The sequence below is a fragment of the Mobula birostris genome, chromosome 27, assembly GCF_030028105.1.
Source record: "Mobula birostris isolate sMobBir1 chromosome 27, sMobBir1.hap1, whole genome shotgun sequence".
In the NCBI taxonomy this organism is placed as follows: domain Eukaryota; kingdom Metazoa; phylum Chordata; class Chondrichthyes; order Myliobatiformes; family Myliobatidae; genus Mobula; species Mobula birostris.
The window spans coordinates 16,445,492-16,468,084 of NC_092396.1; the positions used below are offsets into that span (position 1 = coordinate 16,445,492).

General features: G+C 41.1%; 1 protein-coding gene across 1 annotated transcript in view; it reads right to left on the bottom strand.

Annotated features, from left to right (window-relative positions):
* LOC140188529 (calmodulin-binding transcription activator 1-like) overlaps positions 1-22,593 on the bottom strand; it is a 1,232,669-nt gene that overhangs the window by 356,093 nt on the left and 853,983 nt on the right. Inside the window, exon 5 of the mRNA XM_072244898.1 lies at positions 17,448-17,519. Within this exon, the coding sequence (XP_072100999.1) occupies positions 17,448-17,519 (72 nt within the window). The remainder of the gene's footprint in view (positions 1-17,447; positions 17,520-22,593) is intronic.

The following is a 22,593-nucleotide window of genomic DNA, read 5'->3' on the forward strand; positions in this document are numbered from 1 at the left end:
GCCATTGGGAGCATTTAATAGGTAGTTGGAGCTTGTCCCTATTCCCACCCCCATCTATAACAACCCATAGTATGTAGACAATATTTACCGTGCAGTCTAACCAGCATTTTGTAAGGTTGCAACAAAACATCCTAACTTATATATTCTATGGCCCACGAAAACAAACATGTCTAATACCTTTTCCAACTCCCTATATCCCTGCTTTGTCACTTTTGCCTTAATCCTGCCTGCCAGTGATTTTTTGTGACCAACCTTTGCCTCCCTTGCCGACTCCATTTAACTTTCCCCGAAAGCGCTAGCAAGTTGCCAGCAAGGTTACTGACTATCTGGTCAGGTGCAGTCGATCCACTAGTACAGGTCCCATATTCACCAGAAATTATCCCAATGATCCAGAAACCTAAAATCAATCTTCCTGCGCCATCCCTTCAGCACACATTCTCTGACCTATCTATCTATTCCGATACTCACTAGTTTACGCTATCAGAAGCAATCCAGAGATTGCAACCTTTAAGGCCCTGCTTTTTGAAAGGCTATATAGCTCCCTAAATTCATACTGCAGAACTTATCCCATCTTTTACCTATGTCATATGCAATGTGACATCAGCATTGATCCAGGACATTTTTAGCCCTTGCACCAGGAAGGCAACATGCCAATCTGGAGTTTCTTTTGCAGCTGCAGAAATGCCTTCTTGACTTCCTGGAACAATAAACTGGACTGACACTGCTGTTCTCCCTTGGGAGGCCACAGCCCAGCTGTGGAAGGCATTTACGTAGGAAATCAAGGGGATTCTAGACATTTTTCCTGTCCTTTCTGGAGGTCACCCATCTCCTCTCTCCCTGTATCTGTGGAATGACCAGTTCACTAAACATACTGTCTGCTACGCTGGCTGCATCCCGCAGTAAGTTCACCCACAGCTCCAACTGCTCTGGATGGTCTGCCAGGAGCTGTAGCTGTACAAATGTCCTGCAAGTATAGTCATCCAACATCCAGTAGGAGGCGCTCCAGCCTCCATAAGCATTAGATTCATATTTCTTCCACTTTCCCTTCGAGTAAGACGGCACAATGGAGAAAAAAATCCTTACCTTGTCAGTAATCACCAAAGCTCAATGTTTACCAGAGCCCATATTTTGACTTTGCAGCCCCTCTCCAAATAGTCATTTCAAAATAACCACTCTACTAGACCTTACCTTCCTTTTATATGCTGTCAGTAGTGAAGGAAAAATTCAATCTCTTCGTCAATTTATTTACTTATTTAGAGATACAGCATGGAAGGAGCTCTTCTGGCCGAACAAGCCATACTGATTTAACACTAGCCTAATCACAGCACAATTTACAATGACCAATTAACCTACTAACCCCAATATGTCTTTGGACTGTGGAAGGAAATTGGCAGACCCAGAGGAAACCCAAGTCACCAAGTTCAGGAACTTCTATTTTCCTACAACTATCAAGTCTTGAACTGACCTACACAACTCTAATCGTACCTCAGCAATGAAATACAATGGATCACCTCTTGCCCAACCATGAACTCGTCCCTGGTTGTGTTTGTTTTACACTAGTGCTTTGTTTTATAAAGTCCTTTTTTGCTTTGCCTCCATGTATAGTTTATGTATGTCTCCCTGTATTTGACCTGTCACCCCCTCTTCTTGCCACTACCATTGGATGGGAGGTGCAGAAGTCTTGGGTCCCATGGCCCCAGGCTCATGAACAATTGTTGCCCTACAACCACTGGGCTCCTGGACCAGCATGGATAGCATCACCTCTCTCAGCACTGAACTGACTACACAGTCTGTAGACTCACTTTCAGGGACTCTGCCTTTGTTATGTATGGTTTTTTCCATAGATTTTATCATATTTCTTTATTTTCCTGTAGGTACCTGCAAGAAAATGAATCTCAAGATTGTATATTCATTTATTTTTATAAAGAACAGTGCAGAATTGACCCTCCTGGCTCTTCGCACCACACCACCCAGCAATCCCCAATGTAACCCTAGCCTAATCATGGGTCAATTTATAATGACTAAATAATCTATCAACTGGCATGTCTTTGGGCTGTGGGAGGGAACTGGAGGGTGTATATAATTTAATTTAAAAATTACTTCAAACTTTTTTTGAAATTTGACTTATGTTCTGTGTGTCATCTGATCCTATGTGTCTGTGATGCTGTTGCAAGTTTTTCATGGTACCTGTACCTCCCTGTTTAAGCTTATATGACAGTGAACATGACTTGACTTATATGCTTTCGAACATACATGTCCCAAGTTACAGCATCATGAAGTTGGTGCCTCATCTTTAGGCATTCATAATATTGGTTGCAGAATGACCTTCTAACCCCTCAGTGAACCATGAACCTGTCTTGTCTATAAGGGTAGAGTTGGGAAATGACTAGGCAGTGAGGCTCTGGATCGTGGTGATGTATATTTCTGCTGCTTTTTGCCACTACAATACAATAGATGCCCCGGTGTGAGTTGCCCAATCCATTCCGGAACTATCTTACTTAGCATAACTGCAGTGTCACCCAGCCAAAGGAGGAGTCTTCAGTGTGAAGGCAAGGATTTCGCCTCCACTAGGACTGTTTGGTGCAGGGGTTCCCACCCTGGGGTCCACGAACCCCTTGCTTAATGGTATTGGTCCATGACATAAAAAAGGTTGGGAACCCCTGGTTTAGTTGTTATTCATATCAATTCTGCCGCAGACAAATAAATATACAATGGAAATAGATCAGTGAAGACTGATCAAGTAGATTCATCTCCTGTATTGGTTCAGTCCACCTAGCAAAATCCTAGTTTGGCAGCTGTTCAGGACTTGGCTGGCTTGATCACTGATGATATAGCCAAGGTAGATAGCAATTAGGGCAAGGTTTCCTTGCTCATGTTTAACCTGACGCCAGTTAGGAATCAATGCTGAGGAGGAGTACCAAGATACTCTCCCCTGCCTATATTTCACTGTGCCACCACTTTTGGGAGTCTGTCTTTAAAGGTACAATTAAAGGTACTTAATTGTCTATCAGATACTACTCTATGAGTGCAATTATGTCAGACTGTTGCATGAGTGTTCTGCAGGGCAGCTTTCCCAATTGGGATACCAGTCCCCAGTAGTTAGTACAGGGGATTGTTTGTGAGTGTTGACTATTGTCCTGTAGGAAACACAACAGCCAGTATTCCCTCAGCATGTTCCCACACTCTGTGATTATGACCAACGTCCCTAAAGCAGAACACTCCTTCAATGCCAGTTCAACCAGAATTATAAACTCAAACCTCTGGAGCTTGCCTTGAAGCCACTAACTCTGACTCAGGCAAAAGTATAATTCAATGTGCAAGTTAGCCAGAGGAGCTGTTGAGAAGTATTTACGTATGTCCTCTCTTCCATGCATTAGGAGGTGGGAAGATTATGTACACCTCAGTGTTCCTTCTGATTAAAACCTCATCTCAACTGTGTTGTTGTCTGAAGAGGAAAGAACAGGGCTCTACATCTTTAATGAAGGTTCACTGTCTGAGCTCAGGTATGTAGAATAATCAATTGGAGGTTCCTGAGAGTATAGATAAGAGTTGACAATATTAGAAGGTTTGAGATAGTAAAGAAAAATTCAAAAAGAAAATTAAGCAATTCTCATCAATCCAGATGTGAGAAAGATACAGAGTTGATCTAAAATTCAAACTAGCTTAATTGCATAAAGGGTAAGTGTAACAGATGGCCTTCTCTGCTGCAAGGCGAATGATCGGCGATTTGTGAATGTCTGATGGAACCTTAGGCTGGCTCTAGGTCCCTTAACGAGAAAGTAACAGCAGGGTTTATAAGCAAGGGTCCTTTAGGATGGTTTGTCTCACAATAAACAGCTATTAAACAGCTGAAATGAACAGAGGGTGGACCAGCATCAGAAACTGAAAGACAACATGTTACCCAGAAGTGCCTGACCCACCTAACAATCCCTTTCTGTGAATCAGATTCATGAGTAGCCCAAGCAAAATTTATTCTCTCGTCTGGTAAAAAGAATCAGAATTAGAATCAGGTTTAATATCAACAGCATATGTTGTGAAATTTGTTAACTTTGTGACAGCAGTACAATCCAACACATGATAAATGACCAAAATACTGTATTACACTAGTATATATGTATGATAAATTAAGTTAAATAGTGCAAAAACAGTAATTTTGCAAAAAGTAGTGAGGTAGTGTTCATGGATTTAATGTCCATTCAGAAATCGGATGGCAGAGAGGAAGAAGCTGTTCCTGAATTGCTGAGTGAGTGCCTAAAGCTTGTGTACCTCCTCCCTGATGGTAACAATGAGAAGAGGGCATATCCTGGGTGGTGGAGGGTCTTGATGATGGAAGCCACTTTTCTGAGGCACTGCACCTTGAAGATGCTTTGGATACAATGGTGACTAGTACCCATGATGGAGCTGGCTAATTCTACAACTCTTTGCAGCTAACTACAATCCTGTGCAGTAACAACTGCTCCCCTCACCCCCCAACCAGACAGTGATGCAGTTAAGACATCAAATGCTGCATACCTTAAGACTTTTGCAGAAACAGATAATTTTTCTAACCGGTCCATGCCTAGGTTCATAATCTACATGGCTATCATTCTAATCATCAGCATTTAATGGAACCAGCTCTATTTATTTTTCCACTTGAATTTATTTTGGTTTGTCCCTATCATGTCTGATATTCATCTCATCTACTCAGAGCTAAAGTGAGATACACATTCCATCCAACCTCTGGAAAATGAAGTTTCTCCTATCTCCGATTTAATTTTCTAGTCATTTAATTGCTGGATTAAGTAAACAAAGCAAATGGGCTCTTTCATCTCCAGTCTTCCTGATTATTTTGGACACCCAATTTCAGCCTCAATGCGTTTGCAAGTCTGGCATATTACAGTACGGTGCCTTTAAACTGTTACATTATATATTCACAGGTTTGACACAGAACAGATCACAATACAAATCAGGCTGCACTGCTGCATTAACCATATAGCAATTCCAGCACGGAAACAAGCCATCTCAGTCCTTCTAGTCCGTGCCAAACTCTTACTCTCATCTAGTCCCACCGACCTGCACTCAGCCCATAACCCTCCATTCCTTTCCTGTCCATATAGCTGTCCAATTTTACTTTAAACAACAACATCAAACCTGCCTCAACCACCTCTGCTGGAAACTTGTTCCACACAGCTACCACTCTCTGAGTAAAGAAGTTCCCCCTCATGTTACTACTAAACTTTTGTCCTTAAACTCTCAACTCATGTCCTCTTGTCTGAATCTCCCCCACTCAGACATTAAGCTCTCAGACATACTCTGAATTGGAGTAAAGTTTCATCCACATTGTCTGAGTATCCCATGTCACATATAAACAATGTATGTAATAAATAACAAAGTTCTATCAATAATGTTGCATTTAACAACACCATTGTAAAGGTCCTTCTACTGAGCATTTCACTTACACAACTTAGCCTTTACAAATTCTCTGTATTTTCTCTTGTTCCTTTAGCACTTGTAACACTTTTGCAAGTTATATCCTTCTTTTAGTGCATAAAGGGTACATCTATAACATGTATATGTCACCTCCTGCAAACCACACATTAACAGATGCACTAGTTGAAATGCTGTGTGCTTTTAAACTGCAATATGAAACCAACATGTACTCTCCAAAATGCTCATGCTCCTGAACAAACAACTAAACTCTTAATGACACAAGCCTAGGTATATACACAATGACAATTAGCCTTCAGTGTTTCAGAGATACACTGTACAGCAGTTTCTTTCTTGTTCCTGCAATATTCATTCTATGACCTGCAAATATACTGTCAAATAAAATCTAGCCATTTATGCGAGATTTGCAATGGGATCTGGACCAGTTGGAAAAATGGGCTGAAAAAATGCAGATGGCATTTTAATGTAGACAAGTGTGAGGTGTTGCACTTCAATAGGATGAATAAGGGTAGGTATTACACAGTGAATGGTAGGGCACTGAGGAGTACAGTAGAACAAAGAGATCTGGGAATACAGATCCATAATTCATTGAAAGTGGCATTGCAAGGTTGATAGGGTCATAAAAAAAGCTTTTGGCACATTGGTCTTCATAAATTAAAGTATTGAGTACAGGAGATGGGATGTTATGTTGAAGTTGTATAAGACATTGGTGAGGCTAAATTTGGAATATTGTGTGCAGTTTTGGTCACCTCCCTACAGGAGAGATGTGAATAAGCTCGATTTCTATTTTTAAGAGAAACTTGAATAGGTATTTGGATGGTTGGGGTATGGAGGGCTATGGTCCCGGTGCAGATAGATGGGACTAGGCAGTTTAAATGGCTCGGCACAGACTAGATGGGCCAAAAGGTCTGCTTCAGTGTTGTACCTATGACTATGCTTACAGCATGGTAAGAAGCCACTCAGCCCACATTTCTATAGCTGAGTTTTGCTAGCTTGGTTTGTGCAATAGGCTCTTGTTCAATAAGATGTTGAGGCACCTCAAAGTACTTTGTATAAAATGCTAATCAGAACTGTATTGGAGACTGTAAAGGTCAGTGATTTAATTCAGTGCACCATATGGCCATACCATACAGTTTAGATGTAATCATATCTTACAACTACAGTAGAAAGTTGTGACAGGAGAACCAAACTTCAGCATTTCATATAAATGGCATTCATTTTACATTTGATTGCCCTGTCATGTCTCTTTTAGTCCCAGTACAACAGAAAGCTTTTAGTGTCAGAATCTTAACGTACACAGCATCAATAATGTGAAGCTGGTGTAAAAATTATGCCTTTTGCTCTTCACAAGATTCAGAGCATCGAGGAAGCTTTGCTTATTCACTAGCTCCTTACAATATATCACATGTCTGGTTTCAGAAGAAATAACAAAGCAATTTTCAAGGTGGCAAAACAACTTAATATTCTATTTATTCTTTGAGAAACAAGGAGTAAAAGATATACCCTGATCATCAAACTGGAATCAATCAGGATGTTGAGTGCTAGGGCAGCGGTGTCACATAATCCAAGAAATGTCATGTGCTGAGGCACTGGAGAGAGGACATCGACAACTCCATTCTCAGAGGCCATTTCCTGCATCAACATTTTGATATTAATTTTTCTTTTTGTTTGCCTGCAATTCATGACAGTGCTATTATAAGCCAGAGTTCATTCATTATACCCATTCAAGTTTGATGACCACACCAACTGAGACTGATTTTATATAAATTTATATATATATATATATATATCTCCTCCATTCACTGTATTTTACCAATTGAATGTAGGCAGAAAAATAAACAATGAAAACATTTCTATGATTTTAGAAATATCACTGGGTTTTCATTTTATTCCTGCAGATAGCTGCTTTTGTAGAGTTGATACCCTGATGTCTGCACAAGTACAAATGCCTCCAGCAAAACACTGCTGGAATTGTAAACCCAGGAAACTCTTGTGAGGGAAAAACTATGGGCCCAAAAGCTGCATAATCAAACCGTATTTGATATGCAGCCATAAAAAAAATGAGGTGAAGTAATCCAAGCCATCAACAAAGAGGCAGATTTTGAAAAAACAAGGAGAGCTAGCTGGGAGTGTGGAGAGACTGAGGGAGAGAACTCCAAAGTTAGGGATTAGGCAACTAAACACTGCTGAGCCTGAACAAATCAAAGATGTGTAAGAGAGCTCATTACAGAAACAGGGGACAGTTCACACTTTGGAATAAATCTAAATAAGTGCAGAATTTAAGATTGTTGCATTGTTGAAGTCTGACTAATGCAGGTCAGTATGCTCAGAGCAATCAATAAACAGGCCATGAGCAAGTTGGAGTGTGGGTGGTAGAGTTTTTTGTGAGCTCAAGTTTATTGAGTGTTTGGTGAGAGGCCAGCCATGAGAATCCTTAGTATGGTCAATCAGCTCAAGGATTCCTGTCTCCTGGAATCAAAACTCCAACAATCGCAACAATGGCAAAAGGAGATAGTTTTCTGTACAGAAAAGGTTATTTATTTATTTATGTGTGTGTTTATTTATTTATTTAGCAATACAGTGTGGAGTAGGCCCTTCCAGCCCTTCGAGCCAAGCTGCCCCAGCAACCCTAATTTAACACTAACCTAATTTACAATGACCATTTATTCTACCTGCCACATGGTTGGGCTGTGGGAGGAAACCAGAGTACCTGGGGAAAACCCATGCATTCCATGGAAAAGGATGTACCGGTGGCACCGGAATTGAATTCCAAACTCCAGAAAGCCCCAAGCTGTAACAGCATTGCTCTCACCACCACGGCACCCAAACTGAAAGCTTGCAAGTCATTAACCCAGGACGCATTGATCATTAATTGGAATGTAGAGAATCACTTTTAACTTTAACTGAGCTACAGTGCGGAATAGGCCCTTCCTGGCCTTCAAGCCATGCAGCCCAGCAAGCCCCCGATTTAATCCACGCCTAATCATGGGTCAATTTACAATGACCAATTAACCCACCAACTGGTATATCTTTGGACAGTGGGAGGAAACTCACACGGTCACAGGGAGAACATAAAACTCCTCACAGGTAGCAGTGGGGATTTGAACACAGGCCGCCGGTACTGCAAAGCGTTGTGCTAACCACTATGCTAGTTTAACAACCAGGTTTGGAAGTTTTTGAAAGTGGTGTGACAACCTCTGAATGCAGCTATTCAATTAATACTGTTCTGTGGCAAGAATCCACAGTTAGACTGCAATCTCAGAACCATGTGGGTTCAGAGTCAAATTAAGCAAAAATGGGGCTGAGACACAAATTGACCTATTGGTAATAAGGATAAAAACAGAAAACAAGAGTATAGAATTTAAATCCTGGCATAAAGAGAACATTTCTTGCTAAACTAATTAATCTGAATCACGTTAATTATCATTCACCAGCCAAAGAACCAGCAACAGCCCCAGATTATTAAGGAGTAAAAGCTGATTATGTAGTCACAAGTACAAATATAACAGTATCAGCTACTTTGTTTTATATTTTTTTTGCATATGGACATCACTGGCAAGGCTAGTACTGTATTTATTATTCCTCCATAATTTTTTTTGAGCAGCTGACGGTGAGCTGCTTTCTTGAATGTCTGCAGTCCTTCCAGTGAAAGCACTTACACAGTTTTATTGGGTTGGGAGTTCAAGGATAAATATGTAGCAATGATAAAGGAAGAATTATATATTTCAGCGTGAAGATGTTCTGGTATATAAGTCCACAGCTTTGTGATTTTACCTTTGCTATTCTTTGTGACTATCTGTGTATATATTAATATACATAGATGGAATGTATACTTAACTCTTGCAAAGGCAGATTCCTGCTGTAAATCCATAACTTTCTAGTACCTTGTCCCACTCTTGCTTTAGCCAAACACAAATTTGAAGAACAGCACTTCATATCCTGACTGAGTATTCTTCAACCCAATGGAATGAACACTGGATGTCCCAACTTCAGATTATCCCCACTCCCTCTGCTTTCTTACCTCTTCCTCCTTCTCATCCACTTAGGTTCTCCCATCCTCATTTTTCCATACACCCCTCTCGTCCCTCCCCTACCACCCTGTCTTGCTCCCCCATCCACCTATCACACATGCATTTTTCCCACACTTCTATCTCCTCTTCCATCTGGATTCTGGCTGCTCATCAGCACTCCCTTATTTGGTTCCACATCACCTTTACTAATTAGAGTCCAGCATTTGCACCTTTTATGCTCCACTTATCATTGTCAAGTTTCAGGTTCGATACTGACCTTTCCCTCCCCCAACTGGGCTCTTTCTGCCCTATATACTTCCTGTCATTTTCCAAGTGCCTATCTCCCAATTCCGTCCCCTCACTCACCCAACGAGCTCCATTTACACATCATCCCTCACTGCATCGAAATCCACCAAACACCTACCAGCCCCTACCTAATCCCTTCCCCTCTCCCCTTTATACCGAGTAACCCCTTGGAAGTAGTGATCATAATATGATTAAATTCAGTTTCAAATTTGAAAGGGAGAAGCTGGTATCAGGTGTATCGATATTTCAGTGGAACAAAGGAAATTACAGTGGTATGAGAGAGGAACTGGTCCAAGTCAATTGGAAAAGTAAGCTAGATGGAAGGACGGTAGAGCAGAATTAGATGAAATTCCTACAAGAAATAAGGAAAGTGCAGGAAAAATATATTCCAAGAAAAAAAGAAAATCATGAATGGAAAAATGGCACAAATGTGGCTAATGAGAGAGGTTAGGGCTAAAATAAAAGCAAAAGAGATGGCATACAAGGAAGCAAAAATTAGTGAGAAAACTGAGGACTGGACGACTTTTAAAAACTTACAGAAGGAAACCAAGTAAGTCATTAGGAAAGAAAAGATGAATTATGAAAGGAAGTTGGCAATTAACATAAAAGAGCTTTTTAAAATATATGAAGAGTAAAAGAGTGACACGGGTAGACATAGGACCGATTGAAAATGAGGCTGGAGAAATTATAATGGGTAACAAAGAGATGGCGGAGGAACTAAATGAGTATTTTGCATCAGTCTTCACAGTGGAAGACATTAGCAACATACCTGATAGCCAGAGGTCTCAGGGAATAGAATTAGGTACAGTCAAGATTACTAGAGAGAAAGTGCTTGGGAAGCTAAATGGACTGAGAATAGGTAAGTCTCCCGGACCAGATGAGGTGCACCCACGGGTTCTGAAGGAGGTGGCTTTGGAGATTGTGGAGGCATTGGAAATGATCTTCCAGGAATCAATAGACTCTTGTATGGTTCCGGAGGACTGGAAGGTCGCAAATGTAGTTCCGCTGTTTAAGAAAGGAGGGAGGCAGCAAAAAGAAAATTACAGACCTATTAGTCTGACATCCGTAGTTGGAAAGTTATTGGAGAAAATTGAAAAATCAGAAGTGCAAAAGGGCTTGGGGGTCCTCGTGCAGGATACTCTCAAGGTTAACCACCAGGTTGAATCGGCGGTAAGGAAAGCGAATGCTATATTGGCATTCATTTCAAGAGGAATAGTGTATAAGAGTAAGGAGGTGTTGATGAGGCTCTATGGGGCACTGGTGAGACCTCATTTGGAATACTGTGTGCAGTTTTGAGCCCCCTATCTTAGAAGAAATGTACTGATGTTGGAGAGAGTTCAGAGAAGATTTACAAGGATGATTCCTGGAATGCAGGGGCTAACATATGAGGAGTGTTTGTTGGCTCTTGGACAGTATACATTAGAGTATAGAAGAATGAGAGGGTATCTCATAGAAACATTTCGAATGTTGAATGGGTTGGACAGAGTAGATGTGGAAAAGCTGTTTCCCTTGGTGGATGAGTCCAGGACAAGAGGCCACAGTCTTAGAATTAGAGGGTACCCATTTAAAACAGAGATTAGTAGAAATTTTTTTAGCCCAAGGGTCATGGATTTATGGAATTCGTTGCCACATACAGCTGTGGAGGCCCGATCATTGAGGGTGTTTATTGATAGGTATCTAATTAGTCAGGGTATCAAGGGATATGGGGAAAAAGCCGAAAATTGGAACTAGATGGGAGAATAGTTTAGCTCATGGTGGAGTGGCGGAGCAGACTTGATGGGCCGAATGGCCTACTTCTGCTCCTTTGTCTTGTGATCTTGTGATATTCGCAATCCTTCCTCTCCGCTCTCAGTCCAGAAGTAAGGTCTCGATCTGAAACACTGACCATTCCTTTCCCTCTACAAATGTAGCCTGATTCATTGAGTTCCACCAGCAATTTGTTTTTTTTTGTTCCAGATTTCAGCATCTGTAGTCTCTTGTATCTCTGATCCTAACCCCCATAGCTTTACATGTTTCAACAGTTATTGCTTAATGAGCAAGGGTAAATATCTTGGCAATCTCTTCTCCGCAGAACAAAGGGATTGAAAAAAAAATGTAGTGGTCACCCACCGACAGCAAACTGCATGCTTTTGTGTAGAAAAGGTATCCTCTGGTACATCACAGTAGCACGAGGAAAACAACAAATTCCAAAAGCACGATATAGACCAGTTGCAGAAATGGCAGTTGGAGCTTAACCCAGATAAATGTGAGGTGTTTCTCCTCAGTAGGGCACACGCAAGGAGACAGTTGCTCAGCTGAGAGATCTTAGTATCCAAGTTGAAAGCTCCTTGAAATTGGCTACACAGGTCAATAAGGTGGTTAAGAAGGCTTATGGAATGCTTGCTTTTATTAGTTGAGGCACTGAGTTCAAAAGTCAGGAGGTTATGTTGCAACTTTATAAAAGGCTGGTTAGGCCTCATCTGGAATATTACATACATTTCTGGTCACCCCACTATAGGAAGGATGCCGGGGCTTTGGAGAGAGCGCAAAAGAGATTCACCAGGATGCTGCCTAGTTTAGAGGGCATTTGCTAACACGAGTGGCTGGATAAACTTGGGCTGTTTTCTCTGGAGCACCGGAGGCTTAGGGGAGATCTGTTGGAGGTTTACAAGATTATGAGAGGCATAGATTGAGTGGACAGAGAGTATCTGTTTCCCAGAGGGTTGAAATGTCTTATACCAGAGGGCATGCATTGAAGGTGAGGGGGGAGATATGCTTTTTACTCAGAGAGTCGTGGATGCTTGGAATGTGCTGCCCAGTATGGTGGTAGAGGGAAGTACATTGGAGGCTTTTACAAATCGCTTGGATAGGCACATGGATGTAAGGAAGATGGAGGGATATGGACATGATGCAGGGAGGAGTAGGTAGAGTTTGGGTATTTTTGATTTGCTTTTTAGCTGGTTTGGCACAACATTATGGGCTGAATGGCCTGTTCCTGTGCTATACTCTTTGATGTTCTATGTTCTAAGACAGATATTCGAAGGGTTGGCTGATGCAGGTGATTTTAGTGATATTATAGGGAGAGAATCATGAGTTGCCAAAGATTCTGAAGTATGAGATCCAAGTGAATGGGAAGAGGAGAGAATGCAAAAAAAAATCATCTAAAGGAATAGTAAACTCAGTGCAGAAAAGGGAGATCAATAACACAGTCTACATTGGAGGTTAAACTGAAGAGTCGGGATTGCAGGTTTGCCAGTTGAACTAATAGCACCATTTAAGAGAAAACAAATCTATTTGTTTACTTATACATGTATCTTTGAGGGAAAAAATGATTCCAGTCTGTTAGCTATTAAAGTCCATGCTTCAAAGCCTGTGCAAATTGAGTTCCAGAATGTTCTCCATGTACCTTCTCCAAACTTAGTCCCAAAACAATAATAAAAGCTGTCACTTTTAATCAGCTGCATATTCCTTGCACCTCTCTCAGATCTGATTATTGTTAATGATTCTCAAGTCTCTCTTTTTGATGATCTGCCAAAATATTTTGGGAAACAGCCAACAGAGCAGATGCAATAAAAGCAGGTGAGAAGATCTTCTCTCCTCACAGCTGACCTCCTAACCATGAACAATCATCTTTGAACTCCACTGGCAGATTTAACTCTGATGTCTCGTCTGCATCCAAGCATCTTTGCCATTATCCTACATTGTGATAAAGAGTGAGTGTGTGTGTGTGTGTGTGCGCGTGCGCACTTGTGTTGTGCATTGTGCTTGTGTTTTGCGGCCTGTGTGCGAGCATGTGTCCTTACCAACTGCAATGGTACAACTGAACACACGAAAGCTATGTTATGCACCGTGAAGGCTCACATGGAGCAGAGGTGTTCCTAATAAGAGTTTAGACCTGATTTAGCCCACATTTCCTCCAACCCTGCACAGTGCAAGGACATTCCTACTTGCCCCTGAAGGCCAACAGCCATTTCTTGGTGGGAAGTCACAGGCAGTTAAATTCACACAGCTTTATTCTTAATTTTGCATCTGATAATGAAAATCCAACCCCTCTCCTTTTTTATCCTGGTCTCACAATGCAGTATTTGTGACTGTTGGTTATTCCTATTCAATGAATCTGTGTGACTAGCTGACTATTATCCTGGTTCCTGCCCTTCCTCATGCTTCCCATAACCTCAATTATATATGGCATGAGGAATAAAGAACTTTCTCCAAGACCCTAGCTGATTCCCCATCTTTCATTGCACAATGATTTCCCCACCTTATTCTGTTATCTCCCTATCCTCAGTCAGACCCAGGAAAGGTATTTTGTAGCCTGTATCCCCATGGAACTTTTCCCTCTCAATGTAACTGGCACTATCACACTGCCAGTTTTTAAATAAATATTCCCTTCTTGGTTCTTTCAAACCTCTATGTCCTTCTTATTCCCTGAACACAAACTAATTTATAGAGCCCTGGATTCTCCCTCCGGCTCACTTGATATATGTGTATGCTCACAAACCCACGCTCTACCATACTGTGAGATCTTTGCAGTTTCTCTAAATCTAGGGTGCAAAGCCTACTGCGAATAGAAGCTATGAAGTCTGCAATATTTGCCAGAAGTGCTTCAGTTTCGAAGAATTAATAAACTGTTAGGCACAGGCAGGAGAGTGGGACTTTATGGATTGCTCTCATACAGCGCAGCACCGATTTGATGGGCTGAATGACCTTACCCTGCAATGTAACCTTTCTGTGATATTTTGTTGGCTAGTCTCCTTACAATGTGGAGTCTGGCAAAGCTGGCAATAATACTTTAAGCACAGACTGTTCTTCAAACTCTCACTCATACACTAATTGAATCTAAATGACAAACTCACATTTGTTTTTTTTCTTTCTCTCTTACTACAATGGGCACAGTATCAGAGAAAAACACAGAAGGAAGTCCACTTGGACTGTGCCATCTCTTCTTTGTTGATCCACTCCTGTCCTCTTTCCTCATTGTGCTGCAATTTCTTAGCGAATTCCCCTTTGAAAGCTTCCATTGAGCCAGGCAGTGCATTCCTAATCCTAGCAACTCACTGTGAAAATAAGGTTTTTCCTTATGCTGTCTCTGCCTCTCTTGCCAATTGCTTTTAATGTATCCTCTGATTATCAAGCACTGCAGTGTGGCCAGCGACAGCAAGAGATAATCAGGATTATCTTCAGGATAGCTTCTCTTAGTTAAATATGCCTCCAAGCCCAGCTGCTTTATGTGTACTGTTTGTTGTGAGACCATTTACCCAAGATGCATTATTTAATTTCTCTCCTTGTTGGCAGTGTACATTATTTTATTGTTGCTATGCTCTGTGCTGCCTTTGTTATTGATCATGTCCATCTAGATCATGCCAACAGGGCCTCATCACTACTAGCTGTTTTCATCTAAATTGATCTGTACTGTGCAAATATTTGAAAGGTATATAACATGCCAATGTGGCAGGGAACCACAGGGCATCATGAGGAAAGGGGTACTCCCTTTATTCACAATCAAAGCTTGGAAGTCTTGCTGAGATACAATTGTTACTGGCTCCACAGCCTGTACCTTTTGCAAACCTTTCTCGACAGATAAAAACCTGGCAGCAAAGGAATTCAATCCCAGTCCCACCCACTCACTCCCCTTTAATTAGCAGGCTGTTCTAGCATTGGAATCAAGTTCTCTGGGACCTTTCCCTCCCTTATAAAGGCACAAAGGCAAACAGACAATGGTACAGGAAATGAGGAACTAGGGGATTTGGGGGAAGGAAAGAGCAGAGGAAAGATTAAGAAAGAGAGAAAACAGAAGAGAAGAAAGAGCAGAGGGTAAGAGAAAGGTGGAAGGGATAGGAGTGAAGAAGGGATGGAGAGAGAAGTGGAAGGAAGGAGTGTAGAGCATAAAGGGAAAAATATGTTTTGCATCTTGCATTTTCTATCCATTCATAGTCATCACTCTGCCTCATCAGACACAATCCTGAAAAAGGATCTAATGCTTTCCTGGCATATATGACAAATAAACTTTTCTCAGGCTTCCAGATATCAACTTTAACCAATGTTTCTTCATGAAGATGGCAGAGTTTGTCATCAAAACATCAGTTAAAATCGACACCTGTGCCCGGCTGGAAGCCCGAGAAGAGTTTATTTATACCGAATTCTGGCACAAACTCTTTTTTTTTGATAACCAGCTCAATTTACACCCCAGTAATTTACAAATTCAGGCTATATTGATATGCAACCCCTTTTGTATAAGACTGTTTTCGAAGCAACTCATCAAATATATACCACACTAGTATATGCCCTGTCTAACCATCCAAAGTGATATATGAACCCCTTCGATGTCATTTCACTGCTAGTTTACACTGTCCCCATAGACTTCCTGAAATAAGTACCTACTTAAGCACATCCCTTTCACCACATACCCCACTAACTACACATCCCACCTTTATACACTAAGTGCAAACTTCATTTATCACAAACATTGCCTCACAAAATCCCTAGCTGAAAGTCACTTCCAACCCAATAAATACAATATTCAACATTTACACTGGACAACATGCACCTGATATACACCTCTCCAATGTACAACACCTGAAGTAAGTATATTACTGGCAGAGATTGATTATCATTCTGCCTGATTGGTACACTGTCAAATGTCAGCAGTCCATATCTGACCATAAGACATAAGAGCAGGATCAGGAATTCAGCCCTTCGAGTCTGCTCCACCATTCCATCATGACTGATTTATTATCTCTCTCAACCCCATTCTCCCGCCTTCTCCCCATAACCTTTGACACACAGATTCATTAAGACCCTTATCAACCTCCTTCTTAAGTATACCCAGTGACTTGGCAATGAATTCCACAGATTCACCACCCTCTGGCTAAAGAAATTTTTCCTCACCTCTGTTCTAAATGAATGTCCCTCTATTCTGAGATTATGCCCTCTGGTCCTAGACTCCTCCACCAAAGAAAACATCCTCTCCATGTCCACTTTATCTAGACTTCAATATTCAATAGTTTCAATGAGATCCTCCCCTCATTCTTCTAATCTCCAGTGTATATGCCTAAAGCCATCAAATGCTCCTCATACATTAACCCTTTCATTCCTGGGATCATTCTCATGAACCTCCTCTAGGCCCTCTCCAATGTCAGCACATTATTTCTTGGATAAGGGGCCCAAACCTGCTCACGATACTCCAAGTGCCTTCTGGAACTTGTACGTTTCGTTCAGACCATGGAAGGAACCATGTCCTCAGATTTTTACTGTCCCATATCCCCAGTGCAATTCATTGAGTTTTGTAGCACAACGCAGGCCCTTTGGTCCACCTTGACCATACCAATGATTACATTAATCTGCTAATTGTTGTTTCAATTCCATAATGTGAAATCCAGCAAAAGCAGCCTTTGCCAAGAAATGCTGAAACAAAAATGGGCCCAAGAAGTTACAGTACTTTACATTAATGTTGCAGGTTAGTACATTATTTTTGAGAAATATTACAAAAGCAAGGAACCAAACAGGTACTTGAAAAGCATCTGAAGGAACATATTTTCAATGGGCAAAAGTCATCAGAATGTGACTGATCCAATGATGTGAAAGCCAAGTGCAAAGGAGTTGCAATGAAAATTTTGCCCCAAAGGAGCAGATGGTGGTAGAAACACACAAAACACTATCTTGCAGTGCTATATGGGCTCGTTTTCATAGCCACATTTCACAAAATAATATCAAATCATCTCCTACCTGAAGAAGCCAATAGCACCTCCGGTGGAAAGTGGGGATAATGGAAGAGTGGACATAGCAGCCATAGAGACACTGTGAAGACAAAAGATAAAGAGATGACTAAATTTTCTCTTGGTCCAGTTCAGTCCTACACTATTATGTATATTCTTTCAGATTTTTTTTGCTTCTTTGTTAATCAATTAATTATATTAATCTACAACAATCTCCTGCACCATATCTAAGTCATTTACACCCAAAATGCCGACTGCCTATTCCGTTTCATAGAAGCTGCTTGACTTGATGAGTTCTCCCAGCATTTTCTCATAATTAAGTCATTATTCTTTATTGAGAGCAGTAGAAGGCATATTATAGGGGCAAATGGAGGGGGGAGGATTTCCTTACAGCATGCAATGACATCTTGAAAGCTTTTATCAGAAAGAAAGGTTGATATTCAATTGAATTTCACATTCACATGCAACCAATCAGCACTGTTGAAAACAAAAACTCTACTATCTCAAAAATAAGAGCATTAAATTCCACAGGGAAGTAAAGTACCTTGGTTTGAAAGCTTTAGCAAAAATCTAAAACTTCTAGTAAGAAAACTGAGGAGAAATTTTACTGTCATAGGCAATATTCCTACCAACACAAATCAGACCCTCAAAACCTGTTACTTTTAAAAAGTTGTTTTTTTCCCCCAATCCTGCTGTTAGTTCTGGTCCAGAAACGAGCAAGCTCATTCACAATTTTACCCCAAGTACTATCAGAATGTTGTTTCCGGGAGTGCACATAAAAGGGGACCTCACCTGGTCCCTTAACATCACCACACATTACATATTTGGAAAAGAAGGATGCTTATGTGATTTCAGCACTTAACATCATAGTTCCATCCAGGCTCAATGAGAAGCTCAGAGACCTCGGCCTTGTGCAGCTGAATCCTGGACTACCTGTCAGATCGCCAGTTGGAGGTAAGAGTGGGCTCCTTCACCTCCACCCTTCTGACTCTCAATACAGGAGCCCCTCAGGGCTATGTACTGAGTCCCCTCCTTGACTCCCTGTATACCTATGACTGTGTCACCACTCACAGCTCTAATCTGCTAATTAAATTTGCCGAGGACACTACATTGCTTGGCCTTATCTCTAACAATAACGAGGTGGCCTACAGGGACGAAGTCATCTCTCTGACACAGTGGTGTCAAGAAAACAACCTCTCCCTCAATATTGCAAAAACAAAGGAGCTGGTTATGGATTACAGGAGGAATGGAGACAGGCTAACCCCTATTGACATCAATGGATCTGGGTTTGAGAGGGTAAACAGCTTTAAGCTCCTCAGCATCCACATCACCGAGGACCTCACGTGGTCTGTACACACCAGCTGTGTGGTACTCAGACAGTTCAGGAAGTTTGGTATGGGCCCCCAAATCCTAAGAACTTTCTACAGGGGCACAATTGAGAGCATCCTGACTGGCTGCATCACTGCCTGGTATGGGAACTGTACCTCCCTTAATCGCAGGACTCTGCAGAGAGTGGTGCGGACAACCCAGCGCAACTGTAGTTGAGAACTTCCCAGGATTCAGAACATTTACAAGAACAGGTGTATAAAAAGGGCCCATAGGATCAGTGGGGACCTGAGTCACCTCAACCACAATCTATTTCAGCTGCTACCATCCAGGAAACGGTACCGCAGCATAAAAGCCAGGACCAACAGGCTGCAGGACAGCTTTTTCCCCGGGCTATCAGACTGATTAATTCACACTATATAGTGTATTCTATATTACATTGACTGTTCTATTTATTATAAATTACTATGATTACACATTGCACATTTAGACAGACATAACAAAGATTTTTACTCCTCATGTGTGTGAAGGATGTAAGAAAATAACTTCAATTCAATTCACTTTGGTCAAGAAAGCACAACAGCATCTCCACTTCCTGAGTTGACTGAGGCGAGCGAGGCTCCCTCCCCTCCCCCTCTCACCTCAATTCTAATCAGTTTTTATAGGAGCACCATTAAGAGTGTCTGGACCAGATACAGCACCATCTGATACAGAAATTGCAAGGCATGTGACTGTAAGTCCTTACAAAGAATTGCAAGGACTGCTGACAGAATCATCAAGGTCTCTCTTCTGCCCATCAGAAGTAATTATCAAAAGCACTGCATATGCAGGACCCTCAGCATTGTCAATGGTCCTTCGCATCCGTCCAACAATCTCCTTGATGCTCTACCATCAGGCAGGAGGTGCCATAGCATTAGGTCAAGGACTATTAGGATGGGGAACAGCCACTTCCCCCAGGCTGTGAGAATACTGAAACCCCTTCCACCACCCAGGTCTCATCATATATACAGCACCAGTACTGTTATACAGTTTAGTTTAAATGCTCCTTATTATTTTTTAATTAATTTGTGGTACCATTACTTATGTGTTGTGTGTGATTTATACTGCATGTATTGTGTTGTACACCTTGAACCAGAGGAATGTTGTTTCATTTGACGGTATATGTGTGTACAGTTGAATGACAACAAACTTGAACTTGAGGATTACTTAATTGAATTGCACAATTCACTGTGCTGAAGTATGGACAGTATACTACTTTGAAATTATGGTATAGAAGAAAGTTATTCAGCCCAATAGATCAATGCCATTGCCTTTACATAAATCTCCTTTAATCTTACTTCATTGCTCCCTATCAACAAGTCCTCAGAATTGCGAGTCACACAGCCGATATCCTAACACACCTATTTGATAAATGACTATGTAGTGAAATACCACTGTAATTGCCAACTGTGAATCTATTCCTAGAAATGTCAGCAAACTAGGATAGAAAAAGATAAACACTTGCAAACAAATGAAACAGTGTTTGGAAAATAAAGGCACTGTCTCTTTAAATTCAGGCCACAATGGGAACTATAATTCACTATCAATGCTTTGAAGATAATATATTTTAGTCTAGGTACTGTCAATGTCAAAATAGGCAAATGATTACAGCCCACTGTACCATATCAGTGGGCATCTTTCACCGCTGTCAGTGTGTAACCTGACTGCGTATAATACCTTGTTTCCAGCAGGTCACTGTGGGAACTTTGTTAAAACATGCATTACAGAAGGTTATATTCTGAAATATTTTCTCTGCAGATATAAAATGCCAATTTTCCACCATTGCTCTTTAAGTTCCTCTTATGGTGTAGGTGAATTTCACAGTGCACAAGTGAAAACTGATTTAAATTAACTTAGGTACTCCAGGTAAGACGAAAGAGATGGTGATGGACTTCAGGAAGATTACACCTGCATTGCTCCCTCTTATTATTGTTGGTGAGGGCATGGATGTGGTGAGGACCTACAAGTACCTGGGCATGCACCTGGATGACAGACTTGAGTGGAGCAACAATACAGAGGCTGTGTACAAGAAGGGCCAGAGTCGCCTCTACTTCCTGAAGAGACTGAGGTCCTTTGGAGTATGCAAGCCCCTCCTTCACATGTTCTAACAGTCTGTTGTCACCAGTACAATCTTCTATATGGTGGCGTGCTGGGGAAGTAGCATCACATGGGTAATGTCAACAGGCTTAATAAACTGATTAGAAAGGCTGGCTCTGTTATAAGAGTCAAATCGGACATACTGGAGGCTGTGGTAGAACAAAGGACCCTACAGAAAATCCTGGGAGTTCTAGACAATGTTTCTCACCCTCTGCATGCCACCTTGGCTGAACAGAGGATCACTTTTAGTAACAGACTAAGACAACTGCACTGCTCCAAAGAGCGCCATACAAAGTCATTCTTAACCTCGGCCATTAGGCTCTATAACGAGTCAACCTATGGCTGGGGAAATGATGAGCCCCTCATGATAGACTGTTTGAGATAACTTCTTTTTTTATTCTTATTATTTTTATTCAAAAATCTTATCTTAATCTATCTAAAAGTTCAAATTTCAAAGTAAATTTATTACCAAAGCACAAATAGTCATAGTCATACTTTATTGATCCCGAGGGAAATTGGTTTTCGTTACAGTTGCACCATAAATAATTAAATAGTAATAAAACCATAAATAATTAAATAGTAATATGTGAATTATGCCAGGAAATAAGTCCAGGACCAGCCTATTGGCTCAGGGTGTCTGACCCTCCAAGGGAGGAGTTGTAAAGTTTGATGACCACAGGCAGGAATGACTTCCTATGACACTCAGTGTTGCATCTCAGTGGAATGAGTCTCCGGCTGAATGTACTCCTGTGCCCAACCAGTCCATTATGTAGTGGATGGGAGATGTTGTCCAAGATGGCATGCAACTTGGACAGCATCCTCTTTTCAGACACCACCATCAGAGAGTCCAGTTCCATCCCCACAACATCACTGGCTTTACGAATGGGTTTGTTGATTCTGTTGGTGTCTGCTACGCTCAGCCTGCTGCCTCAGCACACAACAGCAAACATGATCGCACTGGCCACCACAGACTCGTAGAACACCCTCAGCATCGTCCAACGGATGTTAAAGATGTTAAAATATGTCATTATATATAACCCTGAGATTCATGGTTTCTTGTCAGCATCCTCAATAAACCCATAATAAAATAATAACCATAATAGAATCAATGAAAAAGCACACCAACCTGGGTTTTCAACCAGTGTGCAAAAGGCAGTAAAATATTAGTAGGAATATTGTCTATGACACTATGTTTTGAACTGGAAATGACTGCTCCAAACTGAATTGCACAGACAATGCCTGTAGCCTGGTGCCAGACAAAAGCTTCCTCTATGAAAGAAGTGTTAAATTTAAGGTGGGGAATAATGCAACATTATTAGATCAATCCAAACCTTTTGAACTTCTCACCGGTAAGTTTTCTGCTGTGCACAAAGGTGAACTTAGTTGCAATGAAATGTTGGGAATCCTGATTGATATAAATAATGTTGGAAATCCATTAGTTTTGTTGATATTGGGAATCCTGCATTGGTCTAAATGTTATTTGAACCCCACATATGATATAAATGAAACTGGAAATGCTACATTGTTCTATACTATTGGCAAAATTGGCAATTCTACACACGTAGCAATGAGAATCGTGCACTGTTAGCAAGTTTGGAAATCCTACACTACATTTAGATTCCTGTACTGTTGGTGATGTTGGAAATTCCCACAAGGTTAGTAATGCTGAAATTCCCACAAAGTTAGTGATGCTG